This window comes from Peromyscus leucopus, chromosome 15 (genome assembly GCF_004664715.2).
Source record: "Peromyscus leucopus breed LL Stock chromosome 15, UCI_PerLeu_2.1, whole genome shotgun sequence".
Classification (NCBI taxonomy): Eukaryota; Metazoa; Chordata; class Mammalia; order Rodentia; family Cricetidae; genus Peromyscus; species Peromyscus leucopus.
This window is the reverse complement of record NC_051076.1, coordinates 70241918-70262924: the sequence shown is the minus strand read 5'-3', so window position 1 is coordinate 70262924 and position 21007 is coordinate 70241918. Positions and strand designations below refer to the sequence as shown.

The 21007-nt window shown below is 46.3% G+C and overlaps 1 protein-coding gene across 50 annotated transcripts in view; it reads left to right on the top strand.

Annotated features, from left to right (window-relative positions):
* Clasp1 (cytoplasmic linker associated protein 1) overlaps positions 1 to 21007 on the top strand; it is a 233127-nt gene that overhangs the window by 152759 nt on the left and 59361 nt on the right. For 6 of the 50 annotated variants that reach the window (XM_037211493.1, XM_037211488.1, XM_037211485.1 and 3 more), the window contains 9 exons: positions 3301 to 3408; positions 7590 to 7652; positions 10805 to 10908; positions 13407 to 13430; positions 14955 to 15199; positions 17135 to 17198; positions 18682 to 18750; positions 19345 to 19347; positions 19721 to 19884. In XM_037211493.1, the coding sequence (XP_037067388.1) occupies positions 3301 to 3408; positions 7590 to 7652; positions 10805 to 10908; positions 13407 to 13430; positions 14955 to 15199; positions 17135 to 17198; positions 18682 to 18750; positions 19345 to 19347; positions 19721 to 19884 (844 nt within the window). Of the gene's footprint in view, positions 1 to 3300; positions 3409 to 7589; positions 7653 to 10804; positions 10909 to 13406; positions 13431 to 14954; positions 15200 to 17134; positions 17199 to 17834; positions 17838 to 18681; positions 18751 to 19344; positions 19348 to 19720; positions 19885 to 21007 lie in introns of all 50 variants that reach the window. The other 44 variants (XM_037211513.1, XM_037211499.1, XM_037211509.1 and 41 more) reach the window with 16 other exon arrangements.

Here is a 21007-nt window from a genome sequence, read left to right as displayed (position 1 = left end):
AAGCTGCCAGCCTCCCAAACCCAGTGACATAAGTGTGGTCACCGGAGCCCGCATAGAAGGCCAGATGTGGTGGCACACCTTTGTGATCCTGGCACTCCTGCTCCAAGGTGGGAGGAAGAAAGGAGCGTCCGCGAGCTCCCGGGTGCGGGACTGGGGCAGAAATGAGGTGCTGGGAACTGACCTCTGCACAGGTGCCGTCATCCGCATCTTCTTACACACACACACACACACACACACACACACACACACAACTAAAGACAGAAAGCCAATTCTAGTGAGATCTACAAATTATCTTCTTTTGTTTTAAATACATTTAACCACATTTTCAAGTTTCTTGTTACAGAAATAATGCCAGGGCTCCTGTTGTGGAACTCTTCATTTTGTCTTTGAGACAGGGTTTCATCCTGTAGCTCAGGTTGGCCTAGTACTGTAGCTGTAGTTCAAGGTGGCCTAGTTGCCAGGAGTCTTTCCTCAGCCTCCCGGAGCTGAGGCACCGTCTATCACACTCAGCTGCCATTTAAGACTTACTGAGAAAAAAGCACGGAACTGGCAGCCAAGAAACAAAGCCCTGCTTGGTCTCCCTCTCCAGAGACTGACTGACTGACTGTCTGTCTGTCTGTCTGTCTCTCTCTCTCTCTCTCTCTCTCTCTCACTCACTCTCGCTCACTCTCTCTCCTCCTCCCCCTTCCCTCCCCACCCCCATAAGCTCCCCCAAACAGTTAGGGAAGCACATCCATAAGTTGTCCCACTTTCAAAGACTTTGCAGACGTGAGGCCATGGAAATAGCCAGCATCACTAGTGACTGTTAGCAGTTGCCTCCAGGTGGCTTCTGGTGTGCATCTTTTCAAAAGACTAGAAAACCGTTTAACATTTTTGCAACCTACATTGTGTGGTATAATTTTAAATATCTTGCCGGGTGGTGGCGGCGGTGGCGGCGGTGGCGCACGCCTTTAATCCAAGACCTGCCAGCATTTCATGTAGGTGAAAAGTCAAGAGTTTTCTAGAGTGGCTGCTGTTAGGAAGACCAAGGGTTTTTTTTGCCTGTTCCTCTTACACCTCCCCCATGCCCATTGTCTCTTCTAGGGTGTTTGTTTGGGCACTTAACAAGACAAGCTGCCTTTCTATTCCAGGTAGATAGGTAGAGAAGTAAGTAGGTAAGTAAGTAGGTGGGTGGATGGGTGGGTCGGTGAACAGATAGATGGATGGAGATTATATGAATGAGTTTTGACCACTTAGTCTATAAAATTAATTTTCTGTGCTTATTCCAGATCTTTCTGTAGATTAGTCTTGGAACTAATGTTGGAAGTGTCTGTTTTTTCTCTCGTGGGTTAAATTACCCAACATTTGAAATACCACTCTTACCACCAAATGTACTTTAATGAGATTTGGGGCAGTTGTGGACAAATTTCTGACAAAATAATAGTCAGAATTCTTTTTCTGTATGCCATATCATACAGGAGCCCATGAGCGTGGATGGTTTATCAAGCAGTTTGTGTGGGCATTATTTCATATCGCAGCTTCTCGCTCTTCCTGTGGTCTTTATTGCCTTCATAAAGCAGACCTACTCCAGAGAGAGCATGGATTTCCATTTCTTTCGCATCTCTATGAACTGGAAAAGACTGAGCATGCACTTATATGAAAATCCATGAGGACTTCTTGAGCTGCCTGTTTTGAAACAGACAGTAGAAAGAGCCGGGATTTCCGTGGATGATGTTTGGCAAACTCTGAAGTGTGTGTGTGCACTGTCTCCCGTTCCCTTCTCATATAAGTGAGGTGATTCTTTTCCTTCCTCATTTTCCTGTGGGGCAGGTGAGAACCAGGGAGACCAAGTAGCTGGACCAGTGAGGCAGCTGGGAGCTCTGTGGGTCACTTTGTGGCTCTGGTACAGTAGTCTCTAAAGATAAGCAGCCCTGCTGTCTACACTTGAGGAAGCTCCTGTGTGTTGATTGGTACAGCGTGGCTCTCCTGATATGACCTATTCAGAATGTTAGCAGGAGTCGCTGATTAAACAGTCACCAGTACTGCGAGTGCAAACCTCGGTGATCCTGTGTCATTCTGTCCAAATGAAGAAGTTTCTAGTGAGGCCTTTGGGGTGGATCATTCAGATTATATCCTTGCCTCGCCTTCCCTTTCTGTAGATTGACGAGTGTCTGGACATCACTTACAAGCTCTTGGGGTCAGGTTCCACCCCGGCACAGAGCTGTTGGGCACACACTAAGTGGCTCCATTTCTCACTTGTACCTTCTTTGTTGGATGGTTTCGTGATTCCGGTTAGTGAGATGTTCTTGTTTCAGTTTTAAGTCTTTGCTCTGAAATACTCGGCTGTGTTCATTGTGACATAGAAGATATGCTTGTTTTTACATCAGAGAATCAGCTCACTAGTTTCCAAAGCCTCAAGGATCATTCCTACCTAGTCTAGGAGCTCTAGACCTCTGAAGATGTGATGTCTCTCCAGCTGTGATGGTAGGCATTCCTCTGCACTTACCCTGTACTCAGTATTTCTGAAGAGTGTTTACCAGTACTTTATTTCTGTTTCCTCAAATCGAGAAGCACGGGTATCATAGTCTTCCTGAGCTTCACAGCCAAGATATTATTAGACCTTAGACTATTGTACGACTTTGTCTAACAATCTAATGTTTCAATAATAACCTGTCCAGAGACAGCTATAAAATACTATTCCAAGGCCAGTAGAGGAATCTTCTTGCCCCAATACTGAGATTTTCTTGCTGTAGAGATCAGACGATAATAAGCAGCCAATCCTGATTTCACATCTGTTGGTTTAGATGGTTGGCTTATGTGCGTGACATCTCCATCTTGACAAGGATGTCAAGAGCCATCTTCTTTTCCTTAGAGAAGTTTGTAGACTTCAAGACCGGAGCCTTTATTCCTATTATTCATCCATATTAAATGGTCTTTTGGAGGACCAAGTGCCGTGAAAACAGCTTTCATATCCAGAGCTCTTGTCAAGATGTCTGCTAAAGCCACAGACGTTCATTGTTTCTGACATGCTTAAATCTCACTATATTTGATGCCAGGCTGCCGTTTGGGAAGATTTCATTTCTCACATTTAAGTGTAATTTCACTTCCTTGTTTAAATCCACAGCCTTCTGAGGGACAGAGCACAGTTGAATTTATCTAGACCGTCCTGTCAATAAGACCTCATCATGGGCAGGTGGCCCATACTTCCCAGCATAGACAATGTCATGATTACATTTAAGCAAATGTGACTGATGCTTGTGAGTTTTTCTGTCTTCATTAAATTTGTTCACCTTCTCTGAAACCCCTCATGCTGCACGCTAGCACGGAGCAGCCGTATCCCCCGACCCAGCATGAGTCAGGGGTGCAGCCGCGATACCAGCCGTGAGAGCAGCCGCGATACAAGCCCTGCTCGGGGCTTCGCTCCACTCGGTGAGTACCCACAGGCGCTGCGCAGGGTCTCCCGGTGCTTCTGCAGACACTGCTGGGTGGAATGACCGCTTCCCTCTGCTGCCCTGTGATCCTGTCTTCCTTCTCTCTTCCCTCTTCCTTAGTCACCCTTGTGGTCCCCTCTGCATGCATAAACTTCAGCAACTACCAGTTTTCACACATTAGAGGAAACAAACCCCATTTCAGTCTGCCATGGCCGTTTGTGGCCACCCCGTCACTGGGCAAGCCCATTCCCGTGGGAGTGTCTAACATAAGGCAAAACTTAGCTGAAGTGAATGGCTTCACGTGAATTCGCACTTAGTCATCAAATTTCTGGTTTACCTTGATTTTTTCCTAAAGAGGATGGAACCAGGGCCTCAGGCTTCCAGGATGCTAAGCTCTGAGCCACGCCCCCAAGCCCAATATATATTATTCAGAGGAAGGACAAAAGTATAATCAGACCGTGTTTCGAAAGTTAAATGGGTTTTAGTTTTAATAGCCCTGCCTTCCTCGAAAGTGGACATAGTGCATGTTTAGTACAGACTGTCAATTCCCCGAGGTGTCCATCCACACACTAATGAAAGGCTTCTTCTCCTTCAATGGTTATTTTTCACTTGTTTGGCATGTGCCGTGCCATCCGGGGTATATTTTACTCTTAATGGACATAAGAACGGAAGTAATCTTGTATTAGTCCCAGACCTGAAATGATCCCAGTTCCCAGTGAAGCAGGGGCTTCAGCAGGCTGTGCTTTTTTTCTTTTGACTGTGATTAGTCAGCTGATCTTTTCGCTCTGTAAATGTCGCTCTGAGAGAGACAGTAGTAGATCAAGTCTCTCTCTATGTCTCTCTCCTGCTGATGCCAGACACCTCTTCTGATGCCTTGTTTTTCTCCAGTGTCAGTAACTGAGGTGGAGGTGGAGCCTCTGACGACGGATACCAAAGGCCTTGTGGACAGTCGTCTTACTCCAGTGGCTCCTTCCCTAGGTGGTCAGCCTTCCTTCTGTCCCTCTGTCAGGCAGCTTTGCCAGCACAGGTCAGGTGTGCCGCAGCACCCACACGCCTTGGAGTTGAATCTTAAGATAGCAGCAGTGGTCCTACTCATGTTTAACCCCTTGCTGAACTGGCGATTTTTCCTTTTCAATTCAGGCTGTACACCTGTATGCCTTGGCTTACTATCTGACCTTCCTCACAACCTGTTAACACGAGTAAGCAGCTCAGTCTGTGGATGATTTTGTATGTTAGAAGCAGGTCAGCGTTTTTCTTACGGCTGACATTTTACACTGTCTGTGGACCCAGCCTTGAAGTCTGACACACAGTTGTGGATCAGACAAGGAGGGCTGAATTCTTGGTATCTAGACTGAACCCTGAGCAATTGATTGATTCCATCAGTTTTTGCTCCTTGGATAAACAGAGGTGCTTAACTGTGTTGGTGACATCTCAAAATGTTGCCGTGTGCAGTTGCTGCTGCCAAGGCAGAAGCTGCGGCTCCCAATGAACTCTGGTTCCATCAGCCGCTGGCTCCTGTTGTGGTCGGGGCAGTTGGAAATGCCTCTAGCTGAATTTTTAGACCATGCCTTTTACCTCCGTGGGTTAAATCTGGCCCCCAAACTTGTGTCCAGAGGGATAACAAAGGACACCATTTGAAGCATCAGCTGGCACACTGAGTGACTAGCACCCTTATCATCAGCCTCCAAGCCTGATCTTACAATCAGACATTGAAGCTGTGGAGCCAGGGGTGATTTCGGCTCCCAGCCTGCCTTGTTCAAAAGCAGTTCTGGTGAGTGTCTCTCATATTGCTTAACCATGAGGTTTAGTGAGGTCCTTACTGGGTAAGACACAGAAAAGGGCTCAAGAGATTTTACTGAAGTGTTGGTTTCCAGGTTTAGAGTTAGGACCAGAGGATTCAGAGAGGCGTCCCAGAAAGTGGCTGTCCTGTGGGAGCTTGCTACATATCCCTGATTGCCTCCTTTTTCTTGTCTCCATGATCACTTCCCACCAGTTACCCTTTGAGTAAACTTACATGACCAGACTGCATTAGGAGAAGGAAGGAAGGAAGGAAGGAAGGAAGGAAGGAAGGAAGGAAGGAAGGAAGGAAGGAAGGAAGGAAGGAAACTGTTCCTCAGTGAATGCAGAACGCTCTCTGCCTCCACAGAGGGTTGGTTCCAGGGCTGCCTGCAGATGCTCAAGTCCATTCTAGAATTCTAAATGCTGGAGTTTAAACAGCCTATGCTTCCCACACCCCACTGCTTGTACATTCAAACCACTGCTGATTATTTATAATACGAAACACAATGTAAGTACTACATAAATGGTTGTTGTGCTGTGTTCTTTAGGGACTAATGACAAAGTCTATTCAGAATCTACAGGCGTGGAAGCTGTGGACAGTTGCCAGTTGTACCTGCTGTTTTTAAGTTTGTAACACTGTGTTGAAGCCTCTCAATAGTCTTAATGCAAAGCAAAATTACAGACTTGAACTCTGCTGCTAATCAAGTCAGACTTTGTTTGACACAGGGGAGTCCTCCATGGATTCCACTGCTGGGTGTTCACTTGGGGATTCAACAGAGGAGTCATTGCAAAGCACACGTTCTATAGAGTACTGTGTTCAAACCAAAGAAATACATTTTGAGAAACCTACGGACAGATCAAGTATCTTAATTGCTTAAATCCATTTTCAATGTAAGCTTCAAGATAGAGCGCTCATGTGGTAGATAAGAACTATGCAGTTCACTCTGGTCTAAGGGAACCATGACCAGCTTCCTTATCTAAGAAAGTGGTAAGTCTTGTTCTAGACCCCTCGCCTCAATGTTTTGTGTGTGAATCCTCCGAAAAGAGCATTTTCCCTTTTTTTATTTCAAGCTGCTAAAATTTGTATTGCTTGACCAGGTAATATTTTCTTCTAAATATCACATCTACTTCAGGGTATATATTTTATAAAGTGGCATGAGCTTAGAAATAAAATTACATTTAAGGTTGGAGGTTTTGATGCTTTGTGAATAAATGTATGAGTTTTAATGTGTGCAGAATAATAGAGGGGGGTAAAGGGTTTCACCTCTGTGATTTTGTTAAACGTGAGCATTCAATGTATAACACCATGACTTTTCCAGAGCAATGAAAGGCAACAGGTATCTTCTATTGTTTTCAATACATGAGTAGCTGAATGTTATATGGACCTGTGACATCAGCATTTCAGACCAACTTCTTATTCCATGTTATTTCTCAAAGTTACTGTCTTCACAAGGATGGAATTTAACATCTATTTCATCAGGTTGATGGATTTGTAAACATATTACAAATACGTATTCATAAAATATTATTCTAAATGTAAGTTTCCTCTGACCTTCACTGCTACCCTGAATGCTAACACTGTCACCAGTGCTGCTGTGTGCTGGCAGTGGGTGTGTCCCCGTTAACACTCCATGACAAACCAGAGGTAGGTGCTGTGACTAACACCACTTTAGAGATGAAGAAACCAAGAGAAACAGAGGGTTAGTGTATCACCAAGGGCCACAGCCAGCTGTGGGCAAACCAGGCCTGCTGTTTGTGTTTCTGAACCAGTGCTCACACGGACTCCTGCACTGTGTCTCCAGGGAAGGCGTCTACACTCACTCACTGCCCATGGATGCTGAACAGTCCAACAAGTGCATGGATAACTAGGGTAGCTGTGCAGTAGACACCAGGCCTTTCCACTGGGCAGAATGCAGTTGTTGAGCCCCCTGGTGGTCCGTGAACTTCTGTTGAGATAACATTATGAACCTCTCTGCTTTTGTTTTTGGTGCATGGTGGCATATGCATCACATACCAGTGACCCATCTCGTGAGCTGAGTTAATGATCCATCCTCTGCTGTCCGCCCTGGGTTCAGACAGTGCTCTGACTCCTGGTGTTCTTCATGTGGCTTATTTCTGTAATGGCTGATGGAAGCTTCGTGGTGTGAATTAAACCTGGAGTCTGAGTCCGTCAGTGCGTCTTTAGTATGAAGCACTGTAACGAGTGCCTCTGTCCTGCCTGTGTGTGTAAGAGCTGTGTGAGGCCAGTGGCCACCATGCACTGTGGGGGCCCGTCCTGCTGTCCATTCATACCCAGCACCATTTCGTCATGAGAAACGCGGCCTTGGTGGTAGCAGCCCCGCACTTCCTCTGGTACTTGTGTGTTAACCCTGTGGGTGTTGCCGTTCCTTTTACCTGCAGCCTCTCGACGTCATTCCAGGTCCACTAGCGCTCTCTCCACTGCTGAATCTGTTGGGCAGTCAGGTGAACAAGTGCTAACTGCATGACTCGGCTTCCCATCCGTCCCCACCGTGTCTGTCAGCCTCCGCTGTCATCCTGTCAGCCAGCGCCCCCTCGCTCGCTCGCTCGGCATGTGCACCTCATGTCCACCCTCCCTCCTGTGCTTTCTTTTTTTCAGTTGTTGAATGTTTATGGTTCTGTTCATAGGCTTGATGCTTGGTCGCCTGTTTGGCATTGTTTCTCTAGCGTTCATATTTACATCAAAACAAAAATCAGGGAAGTACTTCCTCCTTCCTCACACCCCTTCCCAGGAAAAGAACAGCCCTATGCAGGTGCCACTAGGCCTCCCGTGGGGAAGGGGGTGATGTCATCCCGCAGTCTCACTGCAGTGTCCTGTCAGACGCTAAGTTAGTGTGTTAGTGTCAGGCACCAGTTCCACACACCTCCAGTGGTAGATAACATACAGAGTCTCACACACAGGAAGGTACAGACAACGCCCCAAAAGCTTTACAGAAGAGCAGGGTCAGGATCCAGGCCATGAAGAGGCAAGAGGTTAGTCTCACTGCCTGTGAACTCCAAACCTGCCTCGGCTCCACTTACCCAGAACTCACTGGCCACAGGAGTAGAGTGAATGTCTACAGATGCATCCGTATGCCTCCTTAACTGGCGTCCTGTTCACACACTAACAACCCCTAATGGCTAGTTTCTCAATGGAGTCAGCATGCTCTACTAAGTCACATGCCGTTAATGGCGCCAATGCTCACCCGTTTATCAAGTTACTTGCCCTTGCATTCTTTCTTCTAAACGAAGCCAGCTACATGTTTTCACCATGTAGGCTCTGATTGAATGTGTTCCCTTAAGGATTAGGGGCCAGGCCAAGGGCACAGTCCTCTGTGTCCATCCCTTGGAAAAGAGCTTTATCATGTTGGAACAGTGAGGATGGGCAACAGGGTTTTGCCTGGTGAAAACAAAACCTCTGTCGTTCTGCTTAGATCTACACAAGCATGTCCCCTTCAGATCCACAGGTCACAGTGTCTACTTTATCCGATGACCAACCGTTGCTGTGTGGGGCAAAGCTATATGCATCTGGGGAGCACTGAATCCTTGCTTTATTCTTAAAAAGTTTTAATTTTCTGTCTGAAAAGATCCAATCCCTGGAATAAGAATTGCTGGCATGAAATCTACTTGTGTTTTTTGTTTTGTTTTTTAATTTCTGTTTGTTTTTAAGACTTTATGTTTATGCTGGGTAACTTTTAAATGGCTTTTAACTGAATTACTCATTTCCTTACTCATAAATCCCCTGCTATCTACCCTTTTTTAATGGAAAAAAAAAAGACCTGAACCAAAATTACTTACAAAGTAGCATGCATATAACTCTTAATTCTACCCCTGCTTCACATTCTAACAAATAAGCGTACATATGTAGGTATGAGTTGACCGTGCGTGGTCTTTGTAGTTCATAAGCAACAATAACTCACCACCAAAACCTAATGGAATAAGATGACATTTGTAATCATCAGCAAGTGCATTAAAAAAGGGGATAGTATAACATACAATTTTTGTTTCTTTATTAAAAAATTTGTGACTGTGTATGAGTCTTTTGACCAGCGGTGTGTAAATTATTTTTCCCTGCCTGTGGTGGTAGAAGGTGATATTTTAAAAAAGCCAAATAATGCTTCATTTTTAAAGTTCACTAATTTTGTAGATGGTGTCTTATTCCCTGTCCAAATGCTTAAATATATCATTTCATAAGAAATTCCCAGGGCCCAGATGGGTCAGCAGGTAAAGGCACACTGCCGAACCTGACAACCTGAATTGGATACCTGGGACCCACAAAGGAAAAAGAGAACTGACTCATGCAAGTTGTCCTCTGACTTCCATATGAGGATCATAGCCCCTCCCCACAGAATAAAAAATAAATTAAAATGTAATTTCAAAAGAAAGATCAATTCCTATAAAAATAAATACCATATCTTATTCCAAATGCTGTATTGCTAAAGTGTGACTACGGCAGAGGTTTATTTTTTCCTTGTCCAAACAGTGTTTATTAATGCAGGAAAAACATTTTTTTTATCTTAACATGTTTGTCTTCTAAAGGTTTCTATGTATTAGGATTTTAATGAGTAAACTTTTCATCAGTAGATGATGAGCCCTCCCGGAATGTCTAACGTCTAGGAACTTTGTCCTGCTGTGGTTTTAATCTCCAGCACTTTCTAAGCTGGTTCGCTGACTCAGTGGGACTTTAAGAAGTAAGTCTTCATTTACCTGATGAAGACACCCTAGGAGGCTGGAGAGGTGCTCGGGCGTGAGAGCGCTCACTGCTTCTCCAGAGAACCCACATTGAGTTGCGGTACCCATGTTACGCCGCTCACACGTGCCTTTACTTCCAGCTCAGGGCATCCGGAGCCCTTTTCTGGCCTCTTGGCACACGTGTGGCATACACTCTCACACATACACACAAATAAATTAAAGTAGCTTTTAAAAAGAAATTTAGAATAATTGCTTGAATTGCTAACATTTATCTAAGTTTTTGGATTCCTTCTGTCGTATCTATATAAAGTTTATCATTCAAAAATCCTTAAAGGAACTCAAGTAAAATTTAAATGGAAGATGTGTAAATGATTAATGTTCTGAAAAGAAGGCACTAGATTTTTATGGTGATTATTAGATAATTTGAGTAAGTTGATCTTTAAATAATAATAACACTAAGGAAAATTTGTACCAAGATCAATTTAATAATTTATTTTAAATTTTAACTTTTTCCATCACTTTGCCTTAGATATTATTCCCCAAACCATGAAACTTGCTTAAGTTAGGCAGACATCAAGGGCACTTGCCTCTAGAAGGAAAGCTAATGGATTTAACCCAGATTCAACCCAGAGCCCTGCTCCCTTCCATAAGTTCTCCTATCTTCTGCCCCAAGCCTTTTCAGTGATAAAATGCCCCGAACAGGCTCCACTTAAACGAACAAATGAACAGGGAAAGCACTCGCTGTGACTCATGAGTGTTGGATGTGAATACCTCAGCCCTACCACTGGCAGGCCCGTCCAGTGCCGTTCACAGCGGCCAGAGAGTTTCGTGTCTTTCTGTCTGTAGTGGGAGGAGGCAGGAACCCTGGCAGAGAACTGAGAAGATGTGAGTCGACTGACATGGGTCCTGCTTTTGTTTTTGAATAGATCGGTTTGGGCTGGGCCAGTCGGGAAGGATCCCTGGTTCCGTGAATGCCATGCGAGTGTTGAGCACCAGCACAGACCTGGAAGCCGCCGTGGCCGACGCGCTGGTAAGAGGCTCAGGGGGGATGGGCTGGCTCACAGCTGATCACACATCCTTTTCTGTCTTGACACCTCATTGCCTAAGATCGGGTGACTGAGTCATCTTGTACGCCTCAGAAGGGCTGTGAGTAGGGCAGGGGTAACGACTCCACGACTAAAGCACATGGAAAGGTGAGGAGCAGAGTTCAGATCTCAGGCCCCACGTGGGTACCAGGCTCAGGGGTGGCCTGCCTATAATCCCAGCATTCCAGAGGCAGAGTGGCATCCTCTGAGCAAGCTTGCCGGCTAGGTTACATTAGCAGCCTGTGGGTTTTAGTGAGAGACCATGCCTCAACTGAGTAACATAGTGAGCAAGGAAGACCCTCCACATCCTCTGAATACACATGCGCACACACAGACACGCACACGCACACGCACACGCATTGACATGCCCACACACCTCACGTATACACATGAGAAAAAGAGGAAAAAGTTCTGTAAAGTCTATTATTTTTCTTTCTCACTCTTTTACCATTTTACAACACATAGTGAAGTCAGCCTCCCAGGAAGTAGCAGCATTGAGAACCTGACCCGTGCATGCTCCTTGGCACTCAGGAGACTGCAATGACATTGGCCTTCCCACATGTCATCGAGCCACCCCTGGTGTTGTGTCTGCCATAGCTTCTTTTCCCACAGTATTTCCCGGTTTCATCCTCTTGCCTCCGGTGCTTTAGGAGCTTTGCCAGCACAGCCCGCACACGCAATCCTAACAGCAGACGATGGCGTTTGAGACCCGACAGTCGTGTTTACTCTGTTACGTGGTTCTGACCTGGGGGATTGCCCCACCCCTAAAAACGGATCAACTCTGTATTTTCTTAGAGTGGCCTGGGGTAGGGGTGGCTCAGTCACTGATGTACCTGTGGTGCGAGCACCAGGACCTGAGCGTTGTCCCCAGAACCATCCCGAACGCTGTGTGTGGTGGTGCGTCCCTGTCATCACTGCATCAGAAATGGGGACGTCCCTGTCATCACTGCATCAGAGATGGGGACGGGCTCGTGTCTTGGGCTTGCTGGCCAGCCAGCAGAGCTGAGTCCATGAGCTCAGGAATGAGTGAGGTCCTGTCTCAAAGACAAGGTAAACAGCATCTTGAAGAATGGTACCTCAGGTTCAACCGGTGCCCCTGACACACACACACACACACACACACACACACACACACACACACGAAAATTTTCCTAAATATTAAGATTTGGTCTCTAAATATCTAAAGCACTAGTGGAGGGAATTTTCGCAGAATACATTATTATACTTGAAAAAAAAGTCAAGTGCTCATGTCTGCTTCAGTCTGTGGCACAGCAAACCTTCTGTGAGGTCAGCCTGTGGTGAGCTTGCCTCTCAGCTGGTAGGAACAGCCTCCCACCCCCACTTCAAGTGCTCGGCATCTGAAATAGGTCTTCAGAATGGTCTCATGGTTCTGCCCTCTGCTGTTCTAAGAGTTATCCTCTTGTTAGGAAAAGAGCACCCACACAACAGTCTTCCTTCCCAGTCTAAGGGTTTGGATTCAGCCCCTGCCACCTGACCATCGCTTTGTGGCCCGTGGCTACCGTGAAGCCCGCTTCCATCCCCTCGCTTCTCTGCCTTGTTTGGTCTTGCTCAGTCAGGTGCTTTCTGTAATGCGTATCTGTGAGCAAGCTGTTGACCGCTGTCAGAAGGCTTTCCTGGGTAGGCAGCCAGCCTGGCCAGCTCCGTCCATCAGCCTAAGCACAGAAGGACCTTTTTCTGGCAGGTACTAGAGTGTGCAGTATTGCTCGAACCATGGCTTTAACCTGAGAGTCGAGAGCTGGAACAGAATCCGGTGAGGCTTTCTTTTTCCAAGTCAGAGCATTCTGAATCTGCCTTTTATATATGCAGAGATCCTATAGGAAGTGGTGGTCAGGAGCCTGGGAACAATGGAGCTGAACCCTCTACTAAGAGGGACTCCAGTTCAGGCAGATTTTCTGAGCTGTTTAAAGCCCACATAAGGGACCATGTGCAAAGTCTAGGAGGCAAAGTGGGGCTGGAGAGTTCAGACCTCTGCTGAGTGACGTGAGCGTCCTCTGAGCCCCAGGCCCGTTCTGTCCCTGCCTCCCTCGCTCGGTTGTCCACTCTGTCTGGTCTCCGAGTGACCTGCTTCTGAAGGGGAAGTGCCGGAATGGTAGGGAATCCTTGCCTATAGAATGGAAGCCCCTGGGGTCGGCAGACGATCTCATAGGAACAAATACTGGATGAACGTTGACTTAGAGACGTATGTGGAGTCTCTGAGAGAATTCTGCCATGAACCAGAGAGCCGGGGAGAGGTGCAGGACTAGGAAACGCCATTTGGAAAGCAGTCTGCTGCCATCTCCTCAGACAAACCGCTTGCCTACCCGTGTTTTGGTTTGCTAAGAGATGTTTGCTCTACACTTTTGTTGCCAGAACAATCCCCACATGCGCTTCTGACATAATTCTCTATGCTTTTTCCCGTCCTCCAATCCTTTCCTGCCTACAGCTGTTAGGAGACGCCAGGAGCAAGGTACCCGTGCTTTCACTTTTGTTTACGACTTTTTTTCTGTTGCAAGTGTATTTCTTTTAGAATTTAGTTGAAAGCAGCACAAAATGTAGTAGCTGTAGTTAGAAATTCTGGTCTCGCGTGTTTCTGGTAAGCATTGTGGTTTGCTGTCTTGTGATGGCGTCGGTCACCTTTCACATACTTCTGTGTTTTGTTTTTCTTGTTTTTTTTACTGTCACTCTCCCTCTCCTTTTTGTGTTTCATTTTATTAACTCAGTTTGTGTCTGTTTTATCATAATTTCATGAATAGGTCTGCCAACCAACCTTTTTTCTTATTTTAGGAATCTGGCTTATATGTAAGTGTAAATCATATGGTTTATTATCTAAATCAAAAATTTTCAAAGGTAAAAAGGGAATGCTATGAATAATTTTGTTGGAACAGGAGGCAGTACAGTCGTGAGGAAGCTGGTATTCAAAATAATTAACATAATTTGAAACTTAAAACTACAATTAGAACAGTCTGTGTGGCTAGAGTCAGTAACTGCCTTTAGGAAACACTGTACGTGCCAACCTTATCATACTGTTGTACTGTATACGGTTTAACACACTGTCTTATATTCAGCATGTGAGAGAGGAATAAAGAGACTGCTGTAGTCTGCTTAAAAAGAAGCCTATTAGGCTGGAGAGATGGCCCAGAGGTTAAGTAAGAACACTGGCTGCTCTTCCAAAGGTCCTGAGTTCAATTCCCAGCACCCACATGGTGGCTCACAACCATCTGTAATGAGATCTGGTGCCCTCTTCTGGCTTGCAGGGATATGTGCAGACAGAACACTGTATACATAAAAATAAATAAATCTTTTTAAGAAAGCCTATTTGCATTATGAAAGCAAGTGATGTTATTACCTAAAGTGACTCACGCAGTATGAGGCCCTTCTGCACAGAATACTTCCACCACTGACATTTCAACTGCACACTTCTTAAAAGCAAGTGTGATTGTTCACGCCGCGGCACCCACAGACCGTGCTTGAGGTAGATTGCTCTGGGCTCTGGAGGGCTGAGCATGTGCACACGTCTGCAGTGTGTGAGTCCTTTATCCTTCAGCGTTCCATTGAGCCCTCGCAGTCGTCTGCTGAGGCGGGTGTAGTGGTTCCCCTCCCTGCGAGGAGTCACAGAGGCCGACAATGACATGGTGCCAACAGTGATGCCAGGTTCGGAACCCGAGACCATCTTTCTGAAGATCCCCCTGCCACCCATACACACACACACACACACACACACACACACACACACACGCACGCACGCACGCACTCACGCACGCACGCACGCACGCACGCACTTTCTACAGGACAGCAAATCCTCTCTCCCTCACCAAGATGTGCGCCATGTCACTTCTGTCACTACCTTGACAGTTCCCTGATCTGTAAGCATAGGAAGTGTGTGCGTGTGTGTCTTTTTACATTGAGTTCTGCGCTGTAGTTTTTAGTAAATGACTCCTGAAAGGCTCACCTTCCACTTCTTCCTCACCCCGCCCCTCATGGGACCGTGCAGAAGAAGCCTGTGAGGAGGAGGTACGAGCCCTATGGGATGTACTCTGACGATGACGCCAACAGTGACGCCTCCAGTGTGTGCTCTGAGCGCTCGTATGGCTCCCGGAACGGTGGCATTCCTCACTATCTGCGGCAGACTGAGGACGTGGCGGAAGTTCTCAACCACTGCGCCAGTTCCAACTGGTCGGAGAGGAAGGAGGGGCTCCTGGGCCTGCAGAACTTACTGAAGAGCCAAAGAACACTGAGGTGAGATCAAGACACTCTGCCACGAGCTGTATCCCAGTACCCTGTTAGACTCCCCAGGGCTTTGAGGGAGGCCAGACTCCTTGCAAAGTTCTAGTCACTGGGTGCTAACAATGGGAAGACATAGTGCCTGCCACGCAGATGCTTGGACATCTAGAAAATTCTCTGCAATCTGTTAGGCTGCTAAAACATTTGGTTGCCGTAAGGTGCACTCTGTCCATCAGATGATGCTCCTGAGGGGTCAGGTACAGAAAGCAGCTGCACATTGCTAGGGCTTACTCCTCCCCAGGCTCCAGGATAACATGTCGTGTCTGTAAAGTCATACCACTCGTGTGTGCCGAGCGAGCCCTGGATGACACAGAGCCCTCCCCAACAGCAGCAGCACATTAGCTTAACAGTGATGATTTCTTGTACCTTCCTTTGATATTTCATGAAGGTTTTAAATAAGCAGGTATTACATATACCAAAAAAGTATGCATTTATGTCACATTTCATCACATCTAAGCTGCCACTGGCATGGCATTATCTTATAACTCATGAAATAATAGAAAGCTAGTTAGGTATGGGTAGTCTGTGCCTGTAATCTCAGCGCTTGTGAATCTGTTAGTTTTGGGCCAGTCTGGACTACTGAGCAAGATCCTGACTCCACCCCTCCCCAAAATAAAAGGAAAGCAAAAAGGATGATAAATTCTGTTCACTAATCAGGCCTGCTAATACGTCCTTGGTTTTAAGGCCAACCTGCTAAGCAGATGTGAGTGAAGAGTGTGGAAGCCATGAAACACACTGTATTACAACTTCTGAGCATTGCTGCAGAGAAGGGCAGGTGTTTGTGGTTTTTGTTTTTGTTTTTTAAGAAAAAATTGTGAGCCTGAATAAGTTTGTGGCTGTGGGTAGAAGACCATTCCGGCTCCATGTGGTTCATGAACTGTTGGTGGTCCAGTCTGCCTCCGCACAGCCTTGCTTCCCTTAGCCCCTTCTGTCCATGCAGATGATGGGGGAGATTCTGTCACAAGCTTCTGGAACACAGGCACCTTGTGATTGGTCAACCACAGCACAAATGTGCTTTGTCGGGGTTGTTCTGGAAGCTGATTGGTCTTGTTGACTAGTCCACTTTCTGGATTCTCTGTATTTACTAGGTATACCCAAATGGTCCTTGTGAACCTGCTAGCACTGATCTAGGTTACTGAAGGATCTTTGAGGCATCTGTGTCTCAGATATGTGTGAAGGAGGTGGATTGTCCCAGGGTGACGGAAAAGAAGAACTCTTCTTCCCCACCTTGATGTGAAAGGGGGCCTCAGTTATGCTGAAAAGTTGTGAGAAAAGGCAGAAGGCACCAGTGTGCACTGCGGCTTTTTTTGGCACCAGGGTTAACTGTTGTCTTGTACTCCCCTCAGCCCTGTGGCATAGGCTTATCCTCAGTGCCCAGCCGAAAGAGAAGGCACAAAGGTGCCATTGTACGTGTTAAGAGTGCAAGTCTGTGGTCCAGTGAGATGGATCAGTGGGCAGGGTACTCACTGCTGAGCCTGGCAACCTGAGTTCAGTCCGTGGACCCCTGCCACGTGGTAGGAGGAGAGACTTGACTCCCGCGGGCTGTCTGTGACCTTCACACACGTGCATGTGCACACGTACATAAATAGTTAGCCTGGCGGGTGAAAACAGACCTGGGCTCAAGTAAGGGGACTTGGCTCACATCTGTCCACCTCAGGGTGGCAGTGAGCAGACGGCAGTCAAACCTGTTTCCTCATCTTACAGTGAGTCTGAGACTGGCCCTTAGACTCAATTTCATCACGAATTAGATTAGATAATTCACTTGAGATGGGTTTTGTTGTTGTTGTTAAATCACTAAAGATTAGGTAAAGGGTTTCTAAAGCAAAGCCATAACTAGCTGCGTGGTGATACTACATTTTAAACTCATTTGTTTCCATTTTTCTCCTCTAGTCGAGTAGAATTGAAGAGATTGTGTGAGATTTTCACCCGAATGTTTGCTGACCCTCACAGCAAGGTAACCAGGCCTCATGTATATTCCGTCTGCATGCCTGTGTGAACTGTGTGCTACACCCCAGGACTGAGAGAGAATTCCCCAATAGTCTTCATTAACATCTTCCTAAGTGCAGTTCTTGGGAACTTACATGACCATCAGTTTCAAAATGAATGTGCCTCAAGTACGGAGTGTCATAAAAGGAATCAGCGAGAAGCTTTTGTTCAGTCAGCAAGCATTTTTGTCTGTCTCCTTTCAGCCAAACAGTGTGCTAGGTTCTAGAATACAATCTAGTACATTTTAAAATGTTACAGCAGTGGGAGAGTGTGAATGATTGCCTTGGTATCATGTAGAATTTGTATTCATAGGATAAGATAGAAAAATGGAAGTATTTATTTATTGCCTTTATTGGAAAACCAAGTTCAGTTATTTCCCCCATGGAATCTGGCTGTTCCCGATCCTAGGTGGTACCCTGCCTTCGGGTAGACAGTGGACACCAAGCTTGAGGGCTGCTGAGGAGAAGCCATCTAGAGGGTGGATCAAAGTCCTCTCCAGGGGTGGTGCTGAAGGGGCCTCTTTCCCAGAGTTCCTTGGCTCTAACAGTATTTGAAGTAAATACCGTTGTTCGGGAAGAAGCCAGTAAGGGCTGTTGATGTCGAGAGAGTGAGAAAATGGAGAAATGCTGACAAGATGGAGTTGGGTGAACACCAGGTGGATACTGGAGTGTGGACATGAGTGCACAGGGTTGCACTACAGTTTCCCAGTAAAGATGGTCTCTTCCAAGTCATGCTGGGAGAAAAAAGCCTGTGGTAGCCACAGTCCAGCAACCTGCTTTTCTTTATTCTTTCTTATCCTTGCGTCCTCATAGGACTTGTCCTTGAAGTAGTAAATATCCATCCACCCACCTATCTATCCAAATGTTCCCCCACCCATCTGTTCATCCATTCACCCATCCATCCTTCTATCCTGCCTATCTGTTCATCCATCCACATGTCCATCCATCTACCATCCATCTATCCATCCATCTACCCACTCAGCCCCCCGTTCATCCATCCACCTATCCATCTATTCGTCCATGTACCCACCCTCTACATCCATTCACCCCTCTACCCAGTAATTCAGCATTTCCTGAATTCCTGCCTTGAGGTAGGGAAATGGAAAACCCGACAAGCCCCTTGCCTTGGAGGCACTCACGGGAGCACCGGGCACGTCTCCTCCTCTTTACTCCTAACAGCTTTCACTCTATCAACTGGGAAGCCTGTCTGCGAAGGCTTTCCAGATAGGACAACATCGAAAGTGTTAATTTTAAAATCCCCCAGAGGCTGAGTTTAAAGGCCACATAGATACCCACAGATCGGATCATCAAGATTGTCCTCTATGGCGATATTAAGAACAATACAATCTAAAGCATAAGCCTGCTATAACTGTTAAGAGTTATACCATAAGGGATATTAAATATGTTAGATGGCTTCACATTGATGAACTTTCTGTTACCCGTTACCTCTAGATTGCTGATTCAGAAGCAGAATGTGAGGATAAAGAAGGAAATTTGTTTCGATCAGAAGGCTCTTGTCCAGTGAGTTGGAGGTCTCAGTTTAGTTCATATTTATTAGCCACCTGAGCCAAGCTAGGAATCCCACCTCTCAGGACTCACTGACTTTTTTTTTTCCTGAGCTGTTGCTTGAGACCCCTGGTGGTGAATAGTTACTGTGATAGACTTGAGGAGGTGTGGGGTGGGTGTCCCAGCACGGCACCAGGGTTGGGAAGTCCAGTGCCACTCACTTCCCTGAGACAGGCTTAGGGCATACTCCACTGTGCACTGTTTACCTCAGGTAGCAGCAGTAACTACACAGTGGCATGCGAATTGATAGGAGTTGTCAGTGGCTCCCCCGATAACCCCTTGATAATGTCTGAAACGGGCGCACGTCAAATTGCTTGACAAAAGTCAGCCGTTACAGAAACATGAGTAGGGCTTCTGCCCCGTAACATCCTGTAATAATGTGTGTTGAACGATAGGGATTGAGTCAGACTAGACTAAAATCAGAACAAAACACCACCACCACCCGCCTCTCTCTGTCTTTCTTCTCTCTCAGAAAACCCTGCAGGATTAAACTCTAAAAAGTTTATTTCTCTTTGTACTGACAGTTACAGGTTTATATTGAGGGAGAAGAGAGTATTTTATCAGTTTGTAGCTTTTTCAGAATTCTTAAAGGAAACTGCATGAAACTGGTATTCCTTTGCTGTGGACTAACATGGAATTTGTTTTGTTGCATGGCCTGGTGTGCGGTGGAATTCACAACAGAGAGTAAGTGTCAGCCACCCCCTACCCCACCCTCTACCCCCACCTCCTACCCCACCCCCTACCCCCACCCCCGTATTCCGCTGTGCATTGGTCTCTGATGATGAGAGCAGCAAACATTGTTAACCCATGTGACAAGACTGGGTTAGGCCAGCGCGGGCGGGCATGTGCACTGTGCGCGGGCGGGCGGGCTGTGGAGGAGATCCTGAATGCAGGCTGTGATGTGCTTGGTTTTCTCTTCGTGCAGGTTTTCAGTATGTTTTTGGAGACCCTCGTGGATTTTATAATCATTCATAAGGATGACTTGCAAGACTGGCTTTTCGTCCTCCTCACACAGTTACTTAAGAAAATGGGAGCGGACTTACTTGGATCTGTGCAAGCGAAAGTTCAGAAAGCACTGGATGTCACCAGGTAAGCACTCAGGATCTTAAGAGGCCATGGTGCTGCTGGAGGAGTCTTAGCCGTGGTTTCAGTCTTTGCTCGTTTCTCATACTCTGGTTGACATGTCTCACCAGTCTAGGAGATAGAGTACCATGTCATCTCCAAGTTGTCAATAGTTTATGAATGCCTTTAGAATATATAGAGCTTTAAAAATTCCCTTTCTCTGGACAGTGGTGGCACACGCCTTTAATCCCAGCACTTAGGCAGGCAGAGCTCTGTGAGTTCGAGTCCAGCCTGGGCTACAGAGGGAGTTCCAGAAAAGGTGCAAAGCTACATAGAGAAACCCTGTCTCGAAAAACCAAAAAAAAAAAAAAATTCCTTTCTTTTCTAAAGAATTTAGAGAGATTATTTAGAATATTTGTTTATATCTTTCTGAAGTTCTTAGATTTTAATACTTCATTGTTTTTTATGATTTGCCTCAGAAATTTATCAATATATGATATAGAAATCTTGTTGGACCATAAACTGTCTCTAAATTGGCAGTTCTGGGGCTAGAGAGGTGGCTCAGTTGGTGCTAAGGGCATCATGAGCACTTGAGTTGAGGTTCCACAACCCTGTTTGCACCCACAATCTGAGCACTGGGGAGGTGAGGACAGGAGGTGCCGAATCGGTGAGCTCCAGGTTCAGTGAGAGACCCTGCCTCAAAACGTAAGATGAGGAGTGACTGAGGATGGCACCTGAGCTTGACTTCTGGCCTCCACATGCACTGTGTGTGTGTGTCCAGAAATAAATAATGTGCGCGCACACACACACACACACACACACACACACACACACACACACACACACGCAGAAATAAACAGTTCCTCGGTTTAGAGTGTGAAAACACGTAACAGTCTTTGTAGCCCATCTGGCTGTTAGAGCGGCTCAGGAACATTTACAAGCTGCGCTGCTCTCCAGAAGCCTGGTGTCGGCTGTGCACTTGAGGGCCTTAGCACGCCTGGGCTAGAAGTGAATGATCTCAGAAGACACTCGCAGTGACCTGACTGATTGGGTAAAAGGTAGAGGCATAAGGAAGACTCACAGATCTTTGAAAAGAACAAGCATTTGACTCCCAGGCGTTCGGACGTTATCACCAGGGCAGTAACTTTCC